General features: G+C 40.5%; 2 protein-coding genes across 2 annotated transcripts in view; one reads left to right on the top strand and one right to left on the bottom strand.

Moving 5' to 3' along the window:
* The window catches only part of ube2t (ubiquitin-conjugating enzyme E2T (putative)), a 62,120-nt gene that overhangs the window by 22,372 nt on the left and 15,616 nt on the right, over positions 1-24,132 (top strand). The gene's annotated exons all lie outside the window — the stretch shown is intronic.
* Positions 1-24,132, bottom strand: part of lgr6 (leucine-rich repeat containing G protein-coupled receptor 6) — a 44,477-nt gene that overhangs the window by 19,477 nt on the left and 868 nt on the right. The window contains exon 3 of the mRNA XM_058083716.2: positions 5,652-5,723. Within this exon, the coding sequence (XP_057939699.2) occupies positions 5,652-5,723 (72 nt within the window). The remainder of the gene's footprint in view (positions 1-5,651; positions 5,724-24,132) is intronic.

Genomic DNA, 24,132 nt, shown 5'->3' with positions numbered 1-24,132 from the left:
CTAGCCACAGCATTTCAGTATGTGGAATCAAACTATGGAATGGATTGAGTAAGGAAATCAAACAATGCACAACGATGAGCCAATTCAAGAAACAATACAAGCAGTTGATGTTTGCTAAATACAAGGATGAAGAGTCTTGAACCAGTCATGATGTGCTATATATATCACTATATTGACACTTACTATGGTACCCATTATGGCATTGGATGCTCATATCACCTCGTACTTCGGTACGAGGTACATTATTTAAAAAAAAAACTTAAACTGTATTATGGAAAGCAGGAAGTGAACAAATGTAACAGTTACTGATTGTAAAAGTACCAGATGGAGGGGTAGGATTTAATAAGTTTTGCTTCTTCTTACTCCTTTTGGACATGTGGAACTGGGAACTGATTATGGGATGCACTCAATTGTAATCTGATGCATGTTCAAATGAAATAAAACCATTACCATTACTTTCAGATAAAGGACTCTCGTTCCCTCGTTGTGGTTGCTGTTGGCCCCAAGTCCACCTTTAAGCCAAACATGGGACTTTATGAGTGAGTAAAGATGTAATAGAATAAAACCTTCATATTATGAAACTAAATGAGACGTGCTTACCTTCCTGTGTCAATGTTTACATATGTATACTTGTGTGAATGCGTTCTTTTATGTGCACGTGTGTGAAGTGTGACAGCTCATGCTATTTTCCATGCCCTTGAGTTCAATTGCACTCGTTCTAAGGAGCCTTGAGCCCGGAGGACAGAAAGCGAGAAAGCCACACACGTTCGTACAAGCAATCCAATCAGGCTTGTTTATCAAACGCGGCACCTAATGGTCATTTGTGAGTGTGTATAAGATGTCCAAATAAATAGCATTGAGTCCAGCAATGTTACTCTCAAGGTCAGAAGTCTGGAAGCGCGGTTTAAACAGGCGATTTTTGGTCTTCACAGCTTGAGACCACCCACTTTTGTTAAACACACACCCACATGTTACATGCTACATACACATTGGCATCCTCTTCCTCGCGTCCTCGCTCTTCTGTCTGACAGCCGTATGTTAAGCAGCTAGCTTAGTGCAAATAAGAGTCCGATACTGACTTTGCAAACCGCTCTGGCCACTATCACCCAGATGCTAACAGACAAGGCCTGCAAAGCAAATGAAACCCATGTCAGGCTGCTCAACCACACAGCCCTCGCAGGAACCTGAAAATTCTCACACCCATTAAAAAACGCTCACAAAGTACCAAATACCAAATTGCAAAACCATCTTTTCCACGCACGCCTCTAGAACTGCAGTAAAAATGCCAGACTTGACATGGTCGTGGTTTAATTTTATTTGAACATGCATCGGGTTACGACGGAATAATCACATAATTACAGTACCACGTATCCAAAAGGAGTAGGAAGAAGCAAAGTTGATAAATCCTACCCCTCCATCTGCAACTTTTACAATGTTACATTAGGATTCCTTTCTATTGTTTCATTCCTTTCCTTCTTTGTCCTTCATTTTGGAATTCCTTTTTCCAGTTGTTGTTGTTGAACTTTTCAACTAATTTCCTATATAGTGTGTTCTTGTTCTTGCAAGCATTGTTAAGTCCTTTTGTCATCCATGTTTGCTTCTCCGACATTTCTTATCATAGCGTTTGATATACATAAGTATGTAGAAAGCGTAGACTGTCCTCTGACTGTAGTCTTAGGAGAGTCTTTGTAGGAAGATGATCGCTGATGTCATTAATTAGCAGGCCGCTAGTGGTATTGTTATCGATGTCATTGGTGAATATTTTGGTGCACCGAATTATGTCGACATAGCATTTTTGGAAACAATGGAAAAACGTTAAAGTGTAAACTAGGGATGACCACAGTACACCACTATCTGTATCTCTACCTGTTCACCCATCAAAATGATCTGTATCCGTATCTGGACTCGGAATGGATGGGGGATAAACAGGAAGTGGGTGTAATTTTCTCAAAAAGTGGGCGTGGTCAGTCGGAAATAGGCATGGCTTAAGTCTGAAATGAACATGAATTGATGAAAAGTTGCTATGTTTTTAGTAGGAATGAACCAGGTACTCGTTATAAACTGGGTTGGGGATCCACTTCGGACTGGCCAATCACAGAGTGTGAAGAGTGTTTACATTACCCAATGAGTTTTTATTTTCAATAAACTTTATTCCTAACAACTACAGAACAGTATGCGAACCGTACGGATACGGGTAATTGACAACTGTACTTATTTCATAATCGTAATCAGCAAAAACGCATTATTTGTAACGGATACTCGGTTATAATGAGTATCCGATTTATCCCTAGTGGAAATTCTTAAAAAATAGATCTAATCCTCCAAGCCTACAAAGACCATCAAGCGTCTTTTGCTTAAAAGGTGATGGATATGAATGAATAATTTAGAGCTTTAGAAAACATTCGGCCATTGTAGGTATGATGTGTAATTATCTCAGCCAGACAAAAAAACTGGGGCCAAAACCCTGCATTCATTGCAGACCATATTTGTCAAACGATGATGATTTCATCAAAAGTTATGGCAGCTACTGAAAAGATGTTCTGGTGGTCTTGATTGATGTGAACAATACACCCCTGGCTCTGCGGAGACGGAGTTTCCATGACATCAGTCTGTTTATTTTTGTGTATGTGTATAAATGATTATACATATGGCTGAATGTTCCACACTTTGTCTTTCATAGTTGCTCCGAATCAAAGTCATTCTAATGAAATGTGTCTTGCTCTTGTCAAAGCGTTTGCCCCAGCTGGGTTTTTTTTTTTCTTTTAATTTAATTTCAGGATGGTTTGTTTTTTTTTTCTTGGCTCGAGCTGCCAAGATTAAAAACTCCACCACAGAATATTTCACTCCATGAAGATGTATAAATAAAGTCTCAAAAAAAGACCGCTGACATTGTAATATACGGGGAAACTAGTACTAGTGGATTACTAATGGATTAATTGCGATTAATTAATTACATATTTAGTCACACCAAGAAGTCTCAAGGGGACATTGATAAATGTAAAGTTACGTTTTTGTAAGAAAGAGCTTACTTACCACCGAAGCAGCTTAAGCTTAGCCTTAGTCGCGAGTGCGGCCACGGCTAACATTAGCAACAAAGACATTAGCAATTTAGCGAGCTAAACTAAGCCCCGAGAACCAGTTTGTCCTGGTGTATGTCGCATGTCTTGTCATGTTATTAATATATTGTACATGAGTCATCTGTAATCATTTTTTAATCAGCAAATGGCCATCTTTGTTAGCATGCTATTAGCTAATGAACAAAACGACAACTGGAACTGAAAGTTACTTTTCCCGTAAATTATGTTGGTTGACTCTCAAACAGATTTTTGTCGTGTTATAATTCCAGTTTTATGACGCTAAGCTAGTTTTTACTATATATCGATATTTTGATGTGCCGCTAATGTAATGACTTTAAATGAAAATACCCCAAGGCGAGTGCCTTTGTCAGCAATTTTTAGGTGACATTGAATAGTAGATTAATTAGATCAATTAATTACAGATATAAATAATGAATTAATCTCCTTTTTTTTTGCATTTCTTCACAGCACTAAACATAAGACCACCTTTACGGTAATGCTAAACTAAGTAAACAAGAATTACGAGCACAATACAAGTACAAGGAAAGATAGCATGAAATATTTTGGAATGAAATGAAAAGTCATTATTATGAATAATTGAAATCAAACTGACCATCTGGATGATTGCGGTTGTCGTGTCTGCGCTGACAAGTGCGCAACCGAGCAAGACCTTTCACGCCCTTAATCCATCAACGGAAATGTGATCTCCTCGCTGTTTAGAGGTCCGGCCTTAGGGGTCAACCACTTAGCCTGGTGTTGACCTCTGAAATTATTGCGCGAAAATGAACATGTTGAAAGCTTTCAGTGTGAAGTTTACGGGATAACAAATGGATTAATTGGCAACGGTTGCACAGAAAGTAGAAACTGATCTTGATAGCTGAGCACCTGGCGTAGCAAGATGGCCGACATTATCATCTACAAACTTTCCTGTTGTCCTAGCAGAGAGTAGTCTACAGTATCACTGCATGCTATCGAAGGGAGCCTATTATGCTCATTTTTCAGCCCTTTGTATTGAGTTGTGGACTCCTATAGAGCAGCTACACACAATAACCCAGTTGTATTTCCTTTGATTTGTGCTTCCTGCCAAAAGAGCTGTCTATTTGATTTGTTCTCAGAGGCGGGGCATGCTAACAAGTAAACCAACCATTTGCCTGGGGCCCCGGATTTTAGGGGGCCCTGAGAGACCAGGTGCCCCAAGTGCTAATACATGTACTGCACAGAAACAGCAACAATGGGCATTTATGATGAAACCCCTTTTGGGGGTCCCCCGCACGGCGTTCAGCACTGTCTGCGTTAATCAGCGCTAGTCGCAAGGTTTGTTTGTTTGTCGGCCACAGGGGGCCCCATCAATTTCTTGCTTTGAACCCCCAAGGACCCTTGCCCCGCCATTGCCTGTTCTTTAGATATATTTACAACACACAGAAAAAAAGATGTGTATTTGCGCACGTAAAATTTGTGCATTAGACAGTTATCAATTTGTAGTACTCTCTAGGCAAAAGTATGCAATTAAATGCATTATACTGTGATTCCTAGTTTTTTTGTTACAGTCAGTATAACCGAACATGAAACAATTAATCAGTTTACCAGTCTCAGCATGCCTGGTCCTGTCCTCTGCTAACGCTACTAGCAAATACCGCAGACGCACATCAAACAATCTCTCTCTCTCTCTTTCGCTCGCTCGCTCTCTCCCATCCTGTCCAGGTTTGTGTTTGGTTTTCAACTAATTTGTGTGTAAAAATATGACAACGTATGCAGCAGCTCCTACCTGTGTTTATTATGTGTAAGTAAACGGTTGTGGCCGCGCGGTGTACAAGTGGAATTTGAGTGTGATTATTTATTATTTGGCTATATTTGTGCTCTGCGTTTCGACCAAAGTCAGCTGGGATAGACTCCAGCATACCCTAGCGACCCTAATGAGGATAAGCGGCACAGAAAATGGATGCATGGAAGTAAGCGGTGGTCTGTGTAGCATTATAGAGTGCGCATACAGGCATGCAAGAAAATTAGACGCTGGAGTTACTGATTGCATTTTCCACCTTAACCAGTAAAAAAAAAAATTTAACACAAAAAAAATGTATTGCCAAAATGTTTAGTACCGATGTTGTATCAAGATTGTCAAGGTTTTTCCAGCCTATAGCGCCTTACCACTTATGAAGTAGCTCTCCAAAGTTTTTTTTCATTTATTATCAAAAATTAGAAAGTGGGGTTCAGCAGTTGTCTGGAAGTCCTCCGAAGTGTGACTAATAACAATGGAGTGGGCGTGCCCGGATGGAGGCCGTGGTTGGAATAGGTTAAATAAATTTCTTAGAAGGCTTGTGTAGCTATTAGCATTTGTGTGTGTTGCGGGTGGGGGGGGGCAAGACAGACAAGGAATGAGATTTTTTTGCGGAGCCGTCATTCCAGGGTTCCTTACGTTTTTTGCTTCAGGCAGTTTCTCAGCAAAAGAGATAAGAGGGCAGGCCGGAGTCATCAATCAGACATGGCAGCCACTCGGGCTACGACTTCCTTGTCACGTATGAGTTGTGACTATAGAAGGTTATTAACCGAACATGAGCGGAAGGATTCCATACTCACAGTTCTGTTAGCAGGTGCAGTCCATGGAAGGCTCTGGGCTGGATCTCGCTGATGTTATTCATGCTGAGATCCCTGAAACGAGGACGGGGAGAAACAACAAAAAAAGTATCAATCTGTGCTTTTTCTGGTCTTTGAAGATTTTCAGGCAATATAAATTCGAACGGTTTTGAAAGCATATTTCATGTGTTGATCAATCATTCGGTGTAGGGAGTTAGTTAGATGCAAAGAGAGGTTGAAAAGGTTAAGGGAGGAGATTGACTCACACGCTGAATCATTGCAGGGCAGCTGTAATTTCCTCCTTTCTCTTTTCCATGCATCACTCTAATTTTCCTCAGATCTGACCCCTCCGTTTCCTTTCATACATACGTATCTCCCCACGGCACATTGGGAGACCCCCACCCCCTCCACTTTTTCTTGCCCCCCCCCCCCCCCCCCCCCCCATCGCTGTTATGTAGACACACTGAATTTCTCTGATCCTCTGACACACTCGAACTACACACTCTAACTGAAGAGAGTTTATTGGAGGTGAATGTTGACCCAGCTGTGGTCCTCAGTAGGAATGACTTATTTTTACACTGGAGCATTTAGTTCATTAGTATTCCGAGCATGTTTGAGTACCCCCACCCTCGACCCTCTTGTTGGACTGGGGGGGGTCAGTACACCTTGCCGCAGTTTGGAACTTGCCCTGACAGAATCGGACAGGACTAGATCTGAGGTGGTCCGCTTCTTAGAGGCACTGCAACGGAGGTTTCCCGCTTTTGGGTTTTTATGCTATTGGGTTTTATATTGTGCCATATGTTGCACGGTGTTCTGAGTGGTTAGCGTGCCGGCCTCACAGCTACGAGACCCGAGTTCAAGTCCACCCTGTGGAGTTTGTATGTTCTCCCCGTGCATGCGTGGGGTTTTTTTCCGGGTACTCCGGTTTCCGCCGACATTCCAAAAACATGCTAGGTTAATTAGCGACTCCAAATTGTCCATAGGTATGAATGTGAGTGTGAATGGTTGTTTGTCTATATGTGCCCTGTGATTGGCTGGCCACCAGTCCAGGGTGTACCTCATCTCTCGCCTGAAGACAGCTGGGATAGGCTTCAGCAAACCCCGAAGACAGCTGGGATAGGCTCCAGCAACCTCGAAGACAGCTGGGATAGGTTCCAGCAACCCCCAAAGACAGCTGGGATAGGCTCCAGCAAACCCCAAAGACAGCTGGAATATGCTCCAGCAAATCCCAAAGACAGCTGGGATAGGCTCCAGCAACCCCGAAGACAGCTGGGATAGGCTTCAGCAACCCCGAAGACAGCTGGGATAGGCTCCAGCAAACCCCCAAAGACAGCTGGGATAGGCTCCAGCAAACCCCCAAAGACAGCTGGGATAGGCTCCAGCAAACCCCCAAAGACAGCTGGGATAGGCTCCAGCAAACCCCCAAAACAGCACGGGATAGGCTCCAGCAAACCCCCAAAACAGCTGGGATAGGCTCCAGCAAACCCCCAAAACAGCTGGGATAGGCTCCAGCAAACCCCGAAGACAGCTGGGATAGGCTCCAGCAACCCCAAAGACAGCTGGGATAGGCTCCAGCAACCCCGAAGACAGCTGGGATAGGCTCCAGCAACCCCCAGGGGGGACTGCTCAGAAATGAAGTGAATTGTGTCAGTTCAAGGATAAATTCCGATGAAAAACAATCTTCGGCTTCGTCTTCGGAGGTGCATCCTTGCCACGTGACCAGCTTGCAACATTCTGCATCTCCATTTGCCGCGGGATGTTGGCTTTGTAAATTTAAGCAGCCTTTTTATAGCTCAACTGACATTTAATATATTCCTTATGCACCCGGGAGGTCGAAGTGCAGAACGGAGCTGAGAGAGGTTCCAAGTGTCAGTGAAGGACACCTATATTGGGGGGGGGGGGGTGCCTTCAGTTTCTGTTGGTGGAAAAACTACCTGTTTCCTATGAGTCCTCCCTTTTGGCTAATGACCTTACCATTGCTGCGTTCCATTCGTATTTTAAAAATGAACTCTGAATTGTTTTTATATCGTCTCTGGAGCGGCGTCGTACACGTTTGCATAGACAACTCCGACTGCAAATGCATATTGACAGTCGCGGGTGTTGTGTGCCGTAAAGGCGGCAAAGGGCCAATAAAAGGAAGCGGAAGACTGCGAACCGATGTACACGATGCAGAGTTCCAAGAAGATATGAAGGGTGGAGAAAGTTCACCATTCCTACGGAATCGTGATCGTTTCTAAGAACGCCACACGTTGTATTGACAGGAAACCTCAAGTGACGTAACCGTCGTGATATGTTTGTTATCTGGTGTTTTTTTTTTCCTGTCGGTGACTGGACAAAGTAAACGGTGATAACATTCCGAATGTAGCAGTAACATGTGACCTCATCAAAACCGTATGACATCAAATAAGAACAAACCTTCATCCCGACATCTGATTGTAAAAGTATTTGCTCAATGGTTGAAAAAAGCCTTTAGGGATGCAGCAATAGACGTAGACAACTCTCTATTGTCTGCTCCTGATTAAAGAAGCCATAAACAAACGTCCGAGCTCTGAGAGCAGAATAAACACGCGGCGATGGGGGGAAATGTTTTAAGATAAAGACGCAACGGTGAGTCATGGGGAAAGGTTGACGGCGGCTCTGCTCTCCAAGCGGCTCGCTGTTGAAGCCGGGGAGAGACACGGAGACATTTCTCCTCTGCAGGCCAAGGCCTTTGCTGACAACTTGACGTATCGTTGGAAGGCGCTGCGCTATGGCTTGTTTTTAAAATCAAATAACAGCTGTGGCTTTTTTAAACCATGATAATTATGATTGATGACTACCACATGTGCATTGTGTCGGCTGGTGCCGTAACGTGCAGATAAACGGCCGCAAAAGTCAAAGAGAAAGATTTTGCAGCCTCACTTGTTTTTTTTCATAATTTCATTATTTTTCCACTGAGCCTGCAGATGCTAATTGATTTTCACCACATCATTCATGGAAAAATTGTAAATATTAAAAATAAAATATTGTCTTCCTCAATCAGCCATGTGTGCAAGTGCATGCCTGTGTAGATATATTTGACGACTTTATGAAATGATTTATTATTATTATTATTATAGCAGGCTTTTTTTGTCTTAAAGGAGAGGACATTTGTAAAATTAGCATTTCAAAAAAGCTCGGACAACACAAATGATAAAAGTAAAGTTACGTCCCTTTTTTGTACGAAAGAGCTCAAGCTTAGCAAGTGCAGCCACGGCTAGCATTAGCATTAGCAATTTAGCGAGCTAAACTAAGCCCCAAGAACCATTTTGTCCCGGTATATGTCGCATGTCTTGTCGTGTTATTAATATATCGTACATCTGTAATCTTAATCATTTTTTATCAACAAATGTCCATCTTTGTTAGCATCCTACTAGCTAATGAACAAGATGTCAACTGGAACCGAATCGATTCATGCATTCAGAATTCATTTTCGTCTTAAAGGAGAAGACATTTGTAAAATTAGCATTTCAAAAAAGCTCGGACAACACAAATGATAAAAGTAAAGTTACGTCCCTTTTTTGTACGAAAGAGCTCAAGCTTAGCAAGTGCAGCCACGGCTAGCATTAGCATTAGCAATTTAGCGAGCTAAACTAAGCCCCAAGAACCATTTTGTCCCGGTATATGGCGCATGTCTTGTCGTGTTATTAATATATCGTACATCTGTAATCTTAATCATTTTTTATCAACAAATGTCCATCTTTGTTAGCATCCTACTAGCTAATGAACAAGATGTCAACTGGAACCGAATCGATTCATGCATTCAGAATTCATTTTCGTCTTAAAGGAGAAGACATTTGTAAAATTAGCATTTCAAAAAAGCTCGGACAACACAAATGATAAAAGTAAAGTTACGTCCCTTTTTTGTAAGAAAGAGCTCAAGCTTAGCAAGTGCAGCCACGGCTAGCATTAGCATTAGCAATTTAGCGAGCTAAACTAAGCCCCAAGAACCATTTTGTCCCGGTATATGTCGCATGTCTTGTCCTGTTATGAATATATCGTATATATGTAATCTTAATCCTTTTTTTATGAACAAATGTCCATCTTTGTTAGCATCCTATTAGCTAATGAACAAAATGTCAACTGGAACCGAAAGTTACTTTGCCCGTGAATTATGTTGGTTGACTCTCAAACAGATTTTTGTTGTGTTACGATGCTAAGCTAGTTTTTACTGTATATCGATTCATGCATTCAGAATTAATTTTCGTCTTAAAGGAGAAGACATTTGTAAAATTAGCATTTCAAAAAAGCTCGGACAACACAAATGATAAAAGTAAAGTTACATCCATTTTTTGTAAAAAGTAGCTTACTTACCATCCAAGCAGCTCAAGCTTAGCAAGTGCGGTCACGGCTAACATTAGCATTAGCAATTTAGCGAGCTAAACTAAGCTCCAAGAACCATTTTGTCCTGGTGTATGGCGCATGTCTTGTCGTGTTATTAATATATCGTACATGAGTCCATCTGTAATCTTAATCATTTTTTTATTTTTTATCAACAAATGTCCATCTTTGTTAGCATCATATTAGCTAATGATCAAAATGTCAACTGGAACCGACAGTTACTGTTGGTTGACTCTCAAACAAATTTTTGTCATGTTATAATTCTAGTTTTATGACGCTAAGCTAGTTTTTACTGTATATCGATTCATGCATTCAGAATTCATGGAAAATAGTAAGTAAGTTACGTACTTTTTTTATAAGAAAGAGCTTACTCACCATCAAGGCAGCTCAAGCTTAGCAAGTGCGGCCATGGCTAACGTTAGCAACAAAGACATTAGCAATTTAGCGAGCTAAACTAATCCCCAAGAACTATTTTTCCTGTTGTATGGCGCATGTCTTGCCGTGTTATTAATATATCGTACATGAGTGCATCTGTAATCTTAATCATTTTTTAGTTTTTTTATCAGCAAATGTCCATCTTTGTTAGCATCCTGTTAGCTAATGAACAAAATGTCAACTGGAACTAAAAGTTACTGTTGGTTGACTCTCAAACAGATTTTTGTTATAAATCTAGTTTTATGACGCTAAGCTAGTTTTTACTGTATATTCAGCATTCATGAAAAATAGTAAATATTAAAAATAACTAAAAAATATTCTGTGCAAGTGCATGCTTGTGTAGACGAGAATGAAAGCATATTTTATGAAGTGATTTATTAGCAGGCTTTTTTGTCTTAAAGGGGTTATAGAAACCTGGAGGTGTAGAGGTACAATCCCCCCCCCCCCCCCCCCCCCCCGGGGTTGTTTCTGTCCCTTCATCTTCCATCAGTCTCCTTTCCCCATCACTGTCAAGAGCATGATGTCACATCGTCTACTTGATACTTTTTGTCGTCAACAGAACCACCGAGGTATGTGATCAAAGACGTTTCTCTGCGTGGGTATGAATAGGGGCCCGTACGCCAGCGCTCCAATCGGGGGCCTTTTTGCAGGGTGCATAACAGACCACCCTGATGGGTGAATAATACTCCGATGGGATCAGCCGGCAGGTGTTTGTGTGTAGCTTTGCTTGTTTCATTTGTCAGATTCATAAAGCTGATGAAGAGAAAGATTGCCTGTAATATGAAATATTGGTACGTTCAAGCGTAAAACTGCAAGCGCTACACCAACAGCAACTTGCAATTCCCCAGGGAATCGTGTATGCAAGTTAAGAGATGGCAAACAAAGACATTGTGGTCTATGTGATGCATCTTTGTGGCTGCGAGCAACCTCAGGCTGCTCTGAATCATAAAAAATCTGAACATAAAAAAAAAAACCCTTGGACGTCTGCGTTCTGCCTGTGCCCTTGAGCAAACCTCCAAATTAGTTCCCTGCACGTGAAACCAAAGCATACATTGAAGTATAGTAATAAATATTATATTGATTTATTACATTTTTAGAAAGAATTTAGTAATTTAGCGCACAGGCCACACAGTTAGGAAACCCGAGTTCGATTCCACCCTCTACAATCTCTGTGTGGAGTTTGCACGCCGACTCCAAATTGTCCATAGGTATGAATGTGAGTGTGAATGGTTGTTTGTCTATATGTGCCCTGTGATTGGCCGGCCACCAGTCCAGGGTGTAATGGTAATAATGGTAATGGTTTTATTTCATTTGAACATGCATCAGATTACAATTGAGTGCATCCCATAATCAGTTCCCAGTTCCACATGTCCAAAAGGAGTAGGAAGAAGCAAAGCTTATTAAATCCTACCCCTCCATCTGGTACTTTTACAATCAGTAACTGTTACATTTGTTCACTTCCTGCTTTCCTAATATAATTTAATTTTTTATTATTTTTTATTTATTTTTAGAATTTTTATTTAAACATTTTTTTATTTTATGCATCAGATTAGATCAGTAACTACAGTTACTGTTACATTTGTTCACTTCCTGCTTTCCTAATATAGTTTAAGTTTTTTTTTTTTTTTTATTATTTTTATTAAAAAAATATTTAATTTGAACATGCATCAGATTAGGTCAGGAACTACAGTTACTGTTACATTTGTTCACTTCCTGCTTTCCTAATATAATTTCAGTTTTTTTTTTATTTTATTAGTTTTTTTAGTAATTTTTTCCTAATATAGATTAAGCTTTTATTTTTTCATGTTTTTTGTATTTTTTTGTGTTTTTTGTAATTTTTTTGTGTTTTTTTGTAATTTTTTGTATTTTTTGTATTTTTTATTTTTTTGTCACGTACCGAAATACTAGGTGATATGAGCATCCAATGCCATAATGGGTACCATAGTAACTGTCAATATAGTGATATATATAGCACATCAAGCCCGCCTCTTGTTCAAAGACAGCTGGGATAGGCTCCAGCACCCCCCCCCCCCCCTCCCCCCCGCGACCCTAGTGAGGATAAGCGGTACACAATGAATGACAGGATTCAGGAATTTGACTCCCTCAAATATTGCCCTTGGGAAGGATATTTCTACATGAGTCACACGGAATGCATTGACAAAGAACCATGGCCCCCGGGGTCCCGCAGTCGATGCCCCCGCCCCCTTGTTCAATTCATCAAACGGCCAATAATGGTAGCACGATTTAAGGCAGCTTATCCGTCATGAAAGTAAAAAATAATGAAAGTCTGTCGGATAGCGATGTTGTCGGTCGAGTCTGATCCTCTCCGCTTAGTTCCTTGACAAGGGTGGAAGCTACGATGAAAGAGGACCTTTTTATCTCCCACAATGCAGCTGGCAGTCAGCGACAGAGCCGAGATTACTTCGATGTGTGTGTTTGCTTTTTACGGTTTTTAAACGGTCCGACTATTTTGGCAAGTTTCTCTTGTGGTTAAACAAGACTTTGCACGCACACGTTGTACACGCGCTGTCATTCACAAAGAATCAGGAAAGGGGGACCACAATGGCGTCTGTGCAGTCTAAAGACGGCTTTTCTTGTTCCCGCTTTTCTCTACTTCCTGGGAGGGGTCGCTGGCCCTTTTGTGTCAGAAGGAAATCTCTTTATCTGCCCCTCTTTTATTCTCCACTGTGTCTCATTCACGGGGCCACAAAGAGCAAGACTGCAAGGAAGCCTTTCACCTGGATGAGTCGGCCCCGTGGGGACCACGGGGCTACAAAAGACGAGAGGAAATGGAGAGAGGAAGGACGAGAAAGATAAGAAGATAACAAAGCAGAAAGGGGAGATCTTTTCCGCCGGTTGTGGTTCCGGTGTGAGTGAGTGAGTGAGAGGCGGATGTCTCGGCGGAGAAAGCCGCTGTTTAGTCTGAGGTCATGTCATTGGAAACACTCGTGCCCCTGTGGGACGTCTTCATCGGCGGCACATATACTGCACACGCACACACACAACGAAGAGGCGCATACGCCTTTTTACGGCCGCTGCTCGTCCTCCCACACACACACACACACCCTGTCTTGAGACGGAGGGGAGAGGGGTGAAAGGTCAAGCACTTCAGTAATGGAAGAGGAAGTGTTGGAACACTGTGAGCTACACAACATGCTCCTGCAAGTGTCTCCAACATGTGGATGAGGCTGACAGGCAGCTGTTGTGGGTCGGACATAGCTTTGGGGCTAAAGTAGCATTCATACTTCATTAATGGTAATGGTAATGGTAATGGTAATGGTAATGGTTTTATTTCATTTGAACATGCATCAGATTACAATTGAGTGCATCCCATAATCAGTTCCCAGTTCCACATGTCCAAAAGGAGTAGGAAGAAGCAAAGCTTATTAAATCTTACCCCTCCATCTGGTACTTTTACAATCAGTAACTGTCACATTTGTTCACTTCCTGCTTTCCTAATATAATTTAAGATTTTTAATTTTTATTTTTTTTATTTTTATTTTTTTTATTTTGGTATGGATCAGATTACAATTGAGTGCATCAAATAATCAGTTCCCAGTTCTGGTACATCTGGTACTTTTACAATCAGTAACTGTTACATTTGTTCACCTCCTGCTTTCCTAATATAATTTAAGGTTTTTTTGGTTTTGTTTTTAAATTTTTATTTATTTTTTTTATTTTGGTATGGATCAGATTACAATTTAAGTTTTTTTTCTTTTTTATTGTAATTTTTTTATTTTTTTATTTATTTTTAAAAAATATATTAATAATAATATTTTTAATAATAATAATATTATTTTTTTGAATAATATTTTTAATTGAGTGCATCCCATAATCAGTTCCCAGTTCCACATGTCCAAAAGGAGTAGGAAGAAGCAAAGCTTATTAAATCCTACCCCTCCATCTGGTACTAACAGTTACAATCAGTAACTGTTACATTTGTTCACTTCCTGCTTTCCATAATACAGTTTAAGGTTTTTTTTGTTGTTTTTTTTAAATAATGTACCGAAGTACGATGTTGGATGATTTTGGGGAATTGGTTATTTTTAGCCTTTTGCATTATTTTAGCTGTTTGAAGATGAACTATATCAGCAAGTTTAACTATTTGTGATTTTAGAAATAAGGCGGTAGTATGTTCTCTGTCGGCAAATATGGTCTTTATATGACATATTTAAGTCAAATTTAAATCCCTTTAACAAACTGCTCCCATAAGGAAAGTTTTAAAATCTCACCATTTATCCAAACATCCTGAAAGGCTTCTCTGACACTTGACACAGATTCCCAGGGGCTCCCCTTTGAGTGAAATCTGATGAGTGTTGGTGTAGGGCTCTATTATGACTTCATTTGGCTGAATGGCAGAAACAGGAGGACACCGGATCCAGGATCCAAATCTGCTTCTGGCTCCCTCCTCTAATGTTGCCCTCGCAGATGTAGCATCATCTGCTGGATACTGTATAGTCCAGCGTATATTCCAGTCATCCGCAGATAACATCTCGAGGTGAACGTCGAGCAGCACTTGAGGAAACCTTACCCCATACCGACCAAGACATGTGACTGCTGTCACTTTAAAGAGATTTTGTTTGGCTAAGAGCCACGCATAAAAAAAAAATCCATTTTTTTTCTCCTTCTCTGACGTGTAACGGAGATAAGAGTCAATCTCGTCACAGTGTGGCAATTCCCAGCAGATGGAAAACACACCTGTGGATTTGCACTCGCGCTGTGACCTCACCAGTGTTTACCGGTTTTACTCTTGAAATTGGTTTTACCGTTTTCAATGCATTTTCAATGTGTGTCTTTGTGTACTATTTTTTCCATAGACTCCAATGTAAAGCAACAATTTCTTGGTCACGATAGTGAAAACCTTGATCGGTACATGTGTGGTGTGCGGTTTGTGGGAGCCATATTACATAAATCTTGCCTTTCGTGAATGGTGGTTAAAATTATGGTCTTTGTTCACGAGGAAGCTAAACAATTTAGAGATTTGCAGGAGCGTAAGATTCTGGTTATGCTTTGCCGTTTGTGTCTTTTTCGGGAAAAGGCCTTCAATGCGTCAATTTCCAAGCATAAAACTGGCTAAATTAACAAAAATAATCCTAACAATCATAACAATAACATAGACTACTGTTGCGACTATAAACCATGCTAAGCCAAAACTCAACTCTGACCCCTGATCTTACTTGATATATTTTCGAAAAACCCGTTTGGTGCCTGAATAGTATTAGTTTGACATATTTTTTGTCTAAATTAAGCATTTCCGACCATAAAACTGGCTAAATTAACTAAAAAAACATAATAATCAATAAATAACATAGACTACTGTTGCGACTGTAACCCATGCCAAGCCAAAACTCAACTCTGAACCCTGACCTTACTTGATATATTTTCGAAAAACCCGTTTGGTGCCTGAATAGGGCTTAGTTTAACATATTTTTTGTCTAAATTAAGCATTTCTGAGCATAAAACTGGCTAAATTAACTAAAATAATCATAACAATAACATAGGCTACTGTTGCGACTGTAACCTATGCCAACCTAAAACTCAACTCTAATCCCTGATCTTACTTGATATATTTTTGAAATATATTTTCCCGTTTTGTGCCTGAATAGGGCTTAGTTTGATGTACTTTTTTTGTCTAAATTAAGCATTTCCAAGCATAAAACTGGCTAAATTAACAAAAATAAGCATAATAACGATAATAACAACTTAGGCTACTGCTGCGACTGTAACCCATGCTAACCCAAAACTCAACTCTGACCCCTGATCTTACTTGATATATTTTCGAAAAACCCGTTTGGTGCCTGAATAGGGCTTAGTTTGACATATTTTTTTGGCTAAATTGAGTATTTCTGAGCATAAAACTGGCTAAATTAACTAAAATAACCCCAATAATCATAACAATAACGTAGGCGACTGTAACCCATGCCAAGCCAAAACTCAACTCTGAACCCTGATCTTACTTCCTGTCCTCCACTCAGCCAGAACGCACTTATTGCAACACACACAAACACTGGTTTTATTTGTCTTAAATATCTTATTATATCTGGAATATGGAATACTGGAAGTGAATGAATGTATGTTCAAATAGAATACAACCATTACCACAATATTAAGTATTACAAGTGTAAAGTTGTGTGCATGTTATTTCATGTCTGGAGGCTTTTAATAATGTTAAAAAAAACTACATTTTTGCTCTCTGTATGAAAATATTTCATTTATAGATAACAAGCCCTACTTCGCAGACATTCAGTTATCATGGTCGGGTTTCGTACCAATTAACATGATAAACGAGGGTTGCATGACTGCCGAAGACAATGCCATCTCTGTGGTGAAAAAGTGAAAAGTACAGCTCCGTGAGAGCGCTCGCACGTGCAAACATTCCCATGGATTCCCAAGCTTGGCAAGGGGCAGAAGTAATGGAATGTGGGCCATGTCGGATTTCTGAATTCTCTCAGTCAGAGGCACCCCTCGTCCTCCTCACGTTACAGGGAGCGCATTCCAAGCCCCCGTGTCACTGGTACATGTCACTGGTCCGTGCCCAGTATTACCATAACTGGTTGGACAAAAGCGAAGAAAATGATTCAACATTGTTTTCAAAAAAACATTAGGGAAAAAAATTATATTAGGAAAGCAGGAAGTGAACAAATGTAACAGTTACTGATCTAATCTGATGCATGTTCAAATGAAATAAAAAAAATAAATAAAAAATTAAATGATAAATAATAAAAATAAACAATAAAAATAATAAAAATAAATAATAAAAATAATAAAAATAAACAATAAAAATAATAAAAATAAATAATAAAAATAATAAAAATAATAAAAATTAAAATGAAAAAATTTAGGACAACAATCCAAAACACGGCACCAAGTCCACCTCTCAATTCTTGTCGAAGAAAAACAAAATGAAGACTTTGGAGTGACCTCGTCAAAGTCCTGACCTGAATCCTATTAAATAGTGGTTGCTGTGATTGTTCATTCCACTGAATTCCATTCACAACTGCTCAGGGTGCGCTTCGCCTGCGCCAAAAATAGACCAGGATGAATCTGGCAAGCTTTCAGCGCACACCTTTGGCACTCTGTAAATTGTCACCACGCGATCATCCTGTCATTTTGGCGCAGTCCGGTCTTCCACTACTTCTACCACTGTGCGGGGTGCGCCGCCAAAATTAGAGCCCACTATGTTCCGATTATTATTCTGTGGTTGCCACTAACTGGGAAACTGTCATTGTGTCTATCTGCCGTCTGGCCCTCAGAGACATTTAAGAGCTTCTCAGATTGATGCTTGGAAACCACAAAGAAGAACACTACCCCCCCCCCCCCCCCAAATATCACTTTTCTTTCACACGGAAGTGACTTTGAGTTGCGAAATTAACACCTCAGGCAAATGTGTCTGCTTTACAGGAAGGAGGAAGCAAAGGAAATAATAGCGAAAGATGACATCCTGTATCATCTGTTTGTCCTTTCTTATAAGCAGATAGTCCTTATTCTTTACTATCTATACTATATTGACACTTACTATGGTACCCATTATGTCATTGGATGGTCATATCATCTCGTACTTCGGTACGTGACTAAAAAAACAATAAAGTTAATAAAATAAAGTAAAAAAAAACAAACTTGTTATTAGGAAAAAAAATACATTAGGAAAGCAGGAAGTGAACAAATGTAACAGTTACTGATCTAATCTGATGCATGTTCAAATGAAAAAATAAATAAAAATAAAAATAATTAAAAAATGAATAAATAAAAAAATAAAAACTAATAAAAATAATTAAAATTTAAATTAAAAAAATTAAATTATGTTATAGCACATCTTGAACCAGTCTTGAACCAGTCATGATGTGCTATATATATCACTATATTGACACTTACTATGGTACCCATGATGGCATTGGATGCTCTTATCACCTCCTACTTCGGTACTTGACTGAAAAAACAAAAAAATTAATAAAATAAAGAAAAAAAAATTATTAGGGAAAAAAATTATATTAGGAAAGCAGGAAGTGAACAAATGTAACAGTTACTGATCTAATCTGATGCATGTTCAAATGAAATAAAAAAATCAAAAATAATGAAAATATTAAAAATAATAAAAATAATAAAAATTAAAAAAATTAAAAAAAATAAAATAATAAAAAAAAATTAAAATTAAAATAAAAAAAATTAAAAAAAAATTAAATTATGTTATAGCACATCCTAGCTGTCTTTGGGCGAGAGGCGGGGTTGATGTTTGCTAAATACAAGGATGAAGAGTCTTGAACCAGTCATGATGTGCTATATATATCACTATATTGACACTTACTATGGTACCCATTATGGCATTGGATGCTCATATCACCTCCTACTTCGGTACGTGACAAAAATAAAAAAAATAAAAGCTTAAACTATATTAGGAAAGCAGGAAGTGAACAAATGCAACAGTTACTGATTGTAAAAGTACCAGATGGAGGGGTAGGATTTAATAAGCTTTGCTTCTTCCTACTCCTTTTGGACATGCGGAACTAGGAACTGATTATGTGATGCATTCAATTGTAATCTGATGCATGTTCAAATGAAATAAAACCATTACCATTATTACCATTACCATTAAGTTGGTAGTTTGTCCATCCATTCGAATTCACATTCACAGTCCTAAGGCAATAATCATGCTTTTTTTTTAACATCAAACATCAGTGATCTTTGACATGATGGCACCTGTTCCCTGCAGCACTTTGGCAAGGCATACTTCTTATGAAGTAAATAAGGAAAGAACAGTATTTAACCCATGAAGGATCGGCATAGAGAGCAAGGGAGGATTGTGTACGAGAAAGGAGACGTCTGGAGCCAAGGACGCTGATGTTGGGGCTGATAGCTGCCAGCCACCAGACAAAGAAGGACCCACCGTTGACAGTCACACAAAAAAACACACATACTTTCTTCGTTTTTGGTACTATTCTCTTCATCCCCCCAATCTGTCTGTCTCAGACATGATGTTTACAGTGTGACCCCGGTCACTCATGATAGGAATCCTTCCATCAAGATAATAGCTAAATGACACTTTAATTTATAGGAGGTGGTCTACTCCGTGTGTGTCCTCTTGTGAGTCTTTGGAACTTTTCAATGATTATTTCTTGTCGTGTAATCAGGCTCCAATTTTCACCTCTGCTGCTCTGCTTTTTCCCTTTTCATTTTCCTCCCTGCTCATTTTATATTCCTGCTTCATTTCAACTGGCTGGAAAAAATAATTTCCTCAGCGGCCTGGGTGGTCTTCACGTATGCACGCACACACACACGCATGCACACGCATGCACACGCACACACACACACACACACTCCATGGGTTTCCTCCGTCTGTTACTGTACGAGCCGCAGTTTCCGCTCCCTAAAAGAATCACCTAATCACTGCTCAATTGTGGTTGGACTAGCTTATTCTAGCTAGCTAACTACCGAGCTAACTAGCTAGCTAACTTTCATCTGGTGGCTAGGGTAACCCTTTTCTTTTCACCCAGGCATAAAGCAAACATCTAACATGTGTGCTTATTCGTGCTAGCTAACTAGCTAGCTAACTAGCTAGCTAACAATAGCGAGCTAACTAGGTAGCTAACGTTCATCTGGTGGCTAGGGTAACCCTTTTCTTTTCACCCAGGCATAAAGCAAACATCTAACATGTGTGCTTATTCGTGCTAGCTAACTAGCTAGCTAACTAGCTAGCTAACAATAGCGAGCTAACTAGGTAGCTAACGTTCATCTGGTGGCTAGGGTAACCCTTTTCTTTTCACCTAGGCATAAAGCAGACATCTAACATGTGTGCTTATTCGTGCTAGCTAACTTGCTAGCTAACAATAGCGAGCTAACTTGGTAGCTAACGTTCATCTGGTGGCTAGGGTAACCCTTTTCTTTTCACCCAGGCATAAAGCAAACATCTAAGGTGTGTGCTTGTTCTAGCTAGCTAACTAGCTAGCTAGCTAACTAGCTTCCATCTGGTAGCTAGGGTAACCCTTTTCTTTTCACCTAGGCATAAAGCAGACATCTAACGTGCGTGCTTATTCTAGCTAGCTAACTAGCTAGCTAACTAGCTAGCTAACAATAGCGAGCTAACTAGGTAGCTAACGTTCATCTGGTGGCTAGGGTAACCCTTTTCTTTTCACCCAGGCATAAAGCAAACATCTAACATGTGTGCTTATTCGTGCTAGCTAACTAGCTAGCTAACAATAGCGAGCTAACTAGGTAGCTAACGTTCATCTGGTGGCTAGGGTAACCCTTTTCTTTTCACCCAGGCATAAAGCAGACATCTAACGTGCGTGCTTATTCATGCTAGCTAACTAGCTAGCTAACTAGCTAGCTAACTTTCATCTGGTGGCTAGGGTAACCCTCTTCTTTCCACCCAGGCATAAAGCAAACATCTAACGTGCGTGCTTATTCTAGCTAGCTAACTAGCTAGCTAACAATAGCGAGCTAACTAGCTAGCTAACTTTCATCTGGTGGCTAGGGTAACCCTTTTCTTTTCACCTAGGCATAAAGCAGACATCTAACGTGTGTGCTTATTCGAACTAGCTAACAAGCTAGCTAACTAGCTAGCTAAGTAGCCAGCTAACTTTCATCTTGTTGCTAGGGTAACCCTTTTTTTCACCCAGGCATAAAGCAGACATCTAACGTGAGTGCTTATTCTAGCTAGCTAACTAGCTAGCTAACTTTCACCTGGTGGCTAGGGTAACCCTTTTCTTTTCACCCAGGCATAAAGCAGACATCTAACGTGCGTGTTTATTCTAGCTAGCTAACTAGCTGGCTAACTAGCTAGCTAATTAGCTAGATAACTTTCATCTGGTGGCTAGGGTAACCCTTTTCTTTTCACCTAGGCATAAAGCAGACATCTAATATGCGTGTTTATTCTAGCTAGCTAGCTAGCTAACTAGCTGGCTAACTTATTCTAGCTAGCTAACTAGCTGGCTAACTTATTCTAGCTGGCTAACTTATTTTAGCTAGCTAACTAGCTGGCTAACTAGCTAACATGCATGCTTATTTTAGCTAGCTAGTTTGCCAGCTAGGTAGCTAGGTAGAATAAGTTAGCCAGCTAGTTAGTTAGCTAGCTGGCTAACTAGCTAACATGCATGCTTATTTTAGCTAGCTAGTTAGCTAGCTAGTTAGCTAGCTAACTTATTTTAGCTAGCTAGTTAGCTAGCTAAAGCCAGCTAGTTTAACATGCATGCTTATTTTAGCTAGCTAGTTAGCTAGCTAGTTAGCCAGCTAGTTAGCTAGCTAACTGGTGGCTAGGGTAACCCTTTTCTTTTCACCCAGGCATAAAGCAGACATCTAATGTGCGTGCTTATTCTAACTAGCTTGCTAGCTAACTAGCTAGCTAACTAGCCAGCTAACTTTCATCTGGCGGCTAGGGTAACCCTTTTCTTTCCACCCAGGCATAAAGCAGACATCTAACGTGCGTGCTTTATGCAATGTGCCCTAACCCAACACACGTTAGAGCCCAAGCAGGGAGGCTAACACCCCCCCCCCCCCCGATTACAGTTACCTGTTTACCAAGAACTCCGCCAAGTGTGCAGATGAACACCAGAAGATAGGATGATCCATTCCTAGCTTGATTGGCCTCTCGCTTGCAACAGCGTATTGTTCAGCCTTTGAAGGCTTCTCTGATGACATGGCAGGGTGATGTCATACCGTTTCAAAACCTCATGCGGATCAGGTTTGTAATGTGGACCGGTCCCAAGAAAACCCCCCTGTGACCCCGCGGACCCCCCTCAGACAGTTCGAGCTCGATGGGGACTGATGTCACTCGTCGCTGTTGTAATCTTTCATAGAGTGAAACCTGAAACTGTACTTTTCTGTCTTTTGTCCCGAGTTAAGGTTGGGGGAGTTTGTCAGCGTTTGAGTCCCCGGTTCCCACATGCGTCCCGCATTGGCACGGTCATCATTTACGGTGCTTCCTGCAGTCAGCATGTGTGTTTGGGTGACTGTGTGTGGGCGTGTGCGGTTGGTCGCGGAGTTTATTTTTCTTATTCTAAATCACCCCTCAAACTCACTAATTGGTTCGGTTCCAGTGTTAGGTAATGAAGGGAAATGAACAATTACTCTTGCGTTTGTAGTCAGGGGGTGTGCGTTCATGAGTGTATCTGTGTGTCCTTGTGTGTGGTCACGGTCAAAGTCGAGTCTCAGGTCGGTTTCGCCATCGCTTGTGTTTGTACTGACTTTGTGTGCCCATTGTTGGGCCCGGATCCCCAACACCAGAACACCAGGAAATCTGGAAATCGGATGCCTCCATCAAAGATGTGGACAAAGGCATTGTATTCCTGCTTTTTTCCGACATCATCAACTTTCCTTAAATTGCCCCCCCCCCCCAACTCTGTAATACTTGTCACTGTTTCCTTGATTTGACTTCAATCACCTCAATATCGGTTATCACGGAGTACTTCTAATCTGTCCTTAGAGCCTTGTGTACAAGAAGGTTCTGGCAGCGTTCACATTCCGTATGCTCTCATTGCTGTCGAACGCTCCTGCCAAGTGGCGAGGTGAGAAAATAGCTGATAGTCATTATCGGAATAACTTGAGATCTAATGCTAATAGTCATGTTTAATAGTATTTACAGTACTTGTACCACAACCCGTGCTAATTCGCATTGAATCCCTGATCTGTCGTCAGGGAAAACCCAACGGCGTTTACACTCCAATTGTTGTATTGTCCTAGACAGACTGATATCTCATTTAAAAAAAAATCCTTATCGGGAGTGACCAGGATGGATAGGATCAGGAACGGGTACATCAGTAGATGGATGCTGCCAGATAGGAGGCGTAGAGGAAGACCAAAGAGGAGGTTTGAAGCCAAAGTTGACTTTTCCACAACCGATGCTAATTCAAATTGAATCCCTGATCTGTTGTGAAGCAAAACCCAACGGCGTTTACATTCCAAATGTTGTATTGGCTTCATACAACATAAAAACTGGTCCTAGACAAGCTGGTATCTCGTAAAAAAATATATTTTTCCACAATTTGTCCTATATTCCACACGAGCAGAACTGGAGGTAGCAGAAATGACGCTGCAGTACTTATTGGGAGTGACCAGGATGGATAGGATCAGGAACGGGTACATCAGTAGAAGGATGCTGCCAGGTCGTAGGCGTAGAAGAAGACCAAAGAGGAGGTTTGAAGCCAAAGTTGACTTTTCCACAATCAATGCTAATTCGAATTGAATCCCTGATCTGTCGTCAGGCAAAACCCAACGCCGTTTACACTCCAAATGTTGTATTGGCTTCATACAACATAAAAACTGGTCCTAGACAGGCTGGTATCTCATAAAAATTTTTTCCCACGATTTGGCCTATAATCCACACGAGCAGAACTGGAAGTAGCAGAAATGACGCTGAAGTTCTTATTGGGAGTGACCAGGATGGATAGGATCAGGAGATAGTGATTGAGATAGTGAATATATTGGTAGACGGATGCTGCGTTCAGAGCTGCCAGGTAGGAGGTGTATAGAAGAAGACCAAAGAGGAGGTTTGAAGCTAAAGTTGACTTTTCCACAACCCATGCTAATTCTAATTGAATCCCTGATCTGTCAACAGGGAAAACCCAATGGCGTTTACACTCCAAATGTTGTATTGGCTTCCAAAACTGGTCTTAGACAGACTGGTATGTCATAAAAAAAAATATTTTTCCACAATTTGGCCTATAATCCACACAACAGAACTGGAGGAAACACAGATGAG

The sequence above is a fragment of the Doryrhamphus excisus genome, linkage group LG17, assembly GCF_037039965.1.
Source record: "Doryrhamphus excisus strain RoL-2023G ecotype Guam linkage group LG17, RoL_Dexc_Guam_v1.1, whole genome shotgun sequence".
NCBI classification, from domain to species: Eukaryota; Metazoa; Chordata; class Actinopteri; order Syngnathiformes; family Syngnathidae; genus Doryrhamphus; species Doryrhamphus excisus.
The sequence above is the reverse complement of the archived record's forward strand: the minus strand, read 5'-3'. Positions and strand labels throughout refer to the sequence as shown.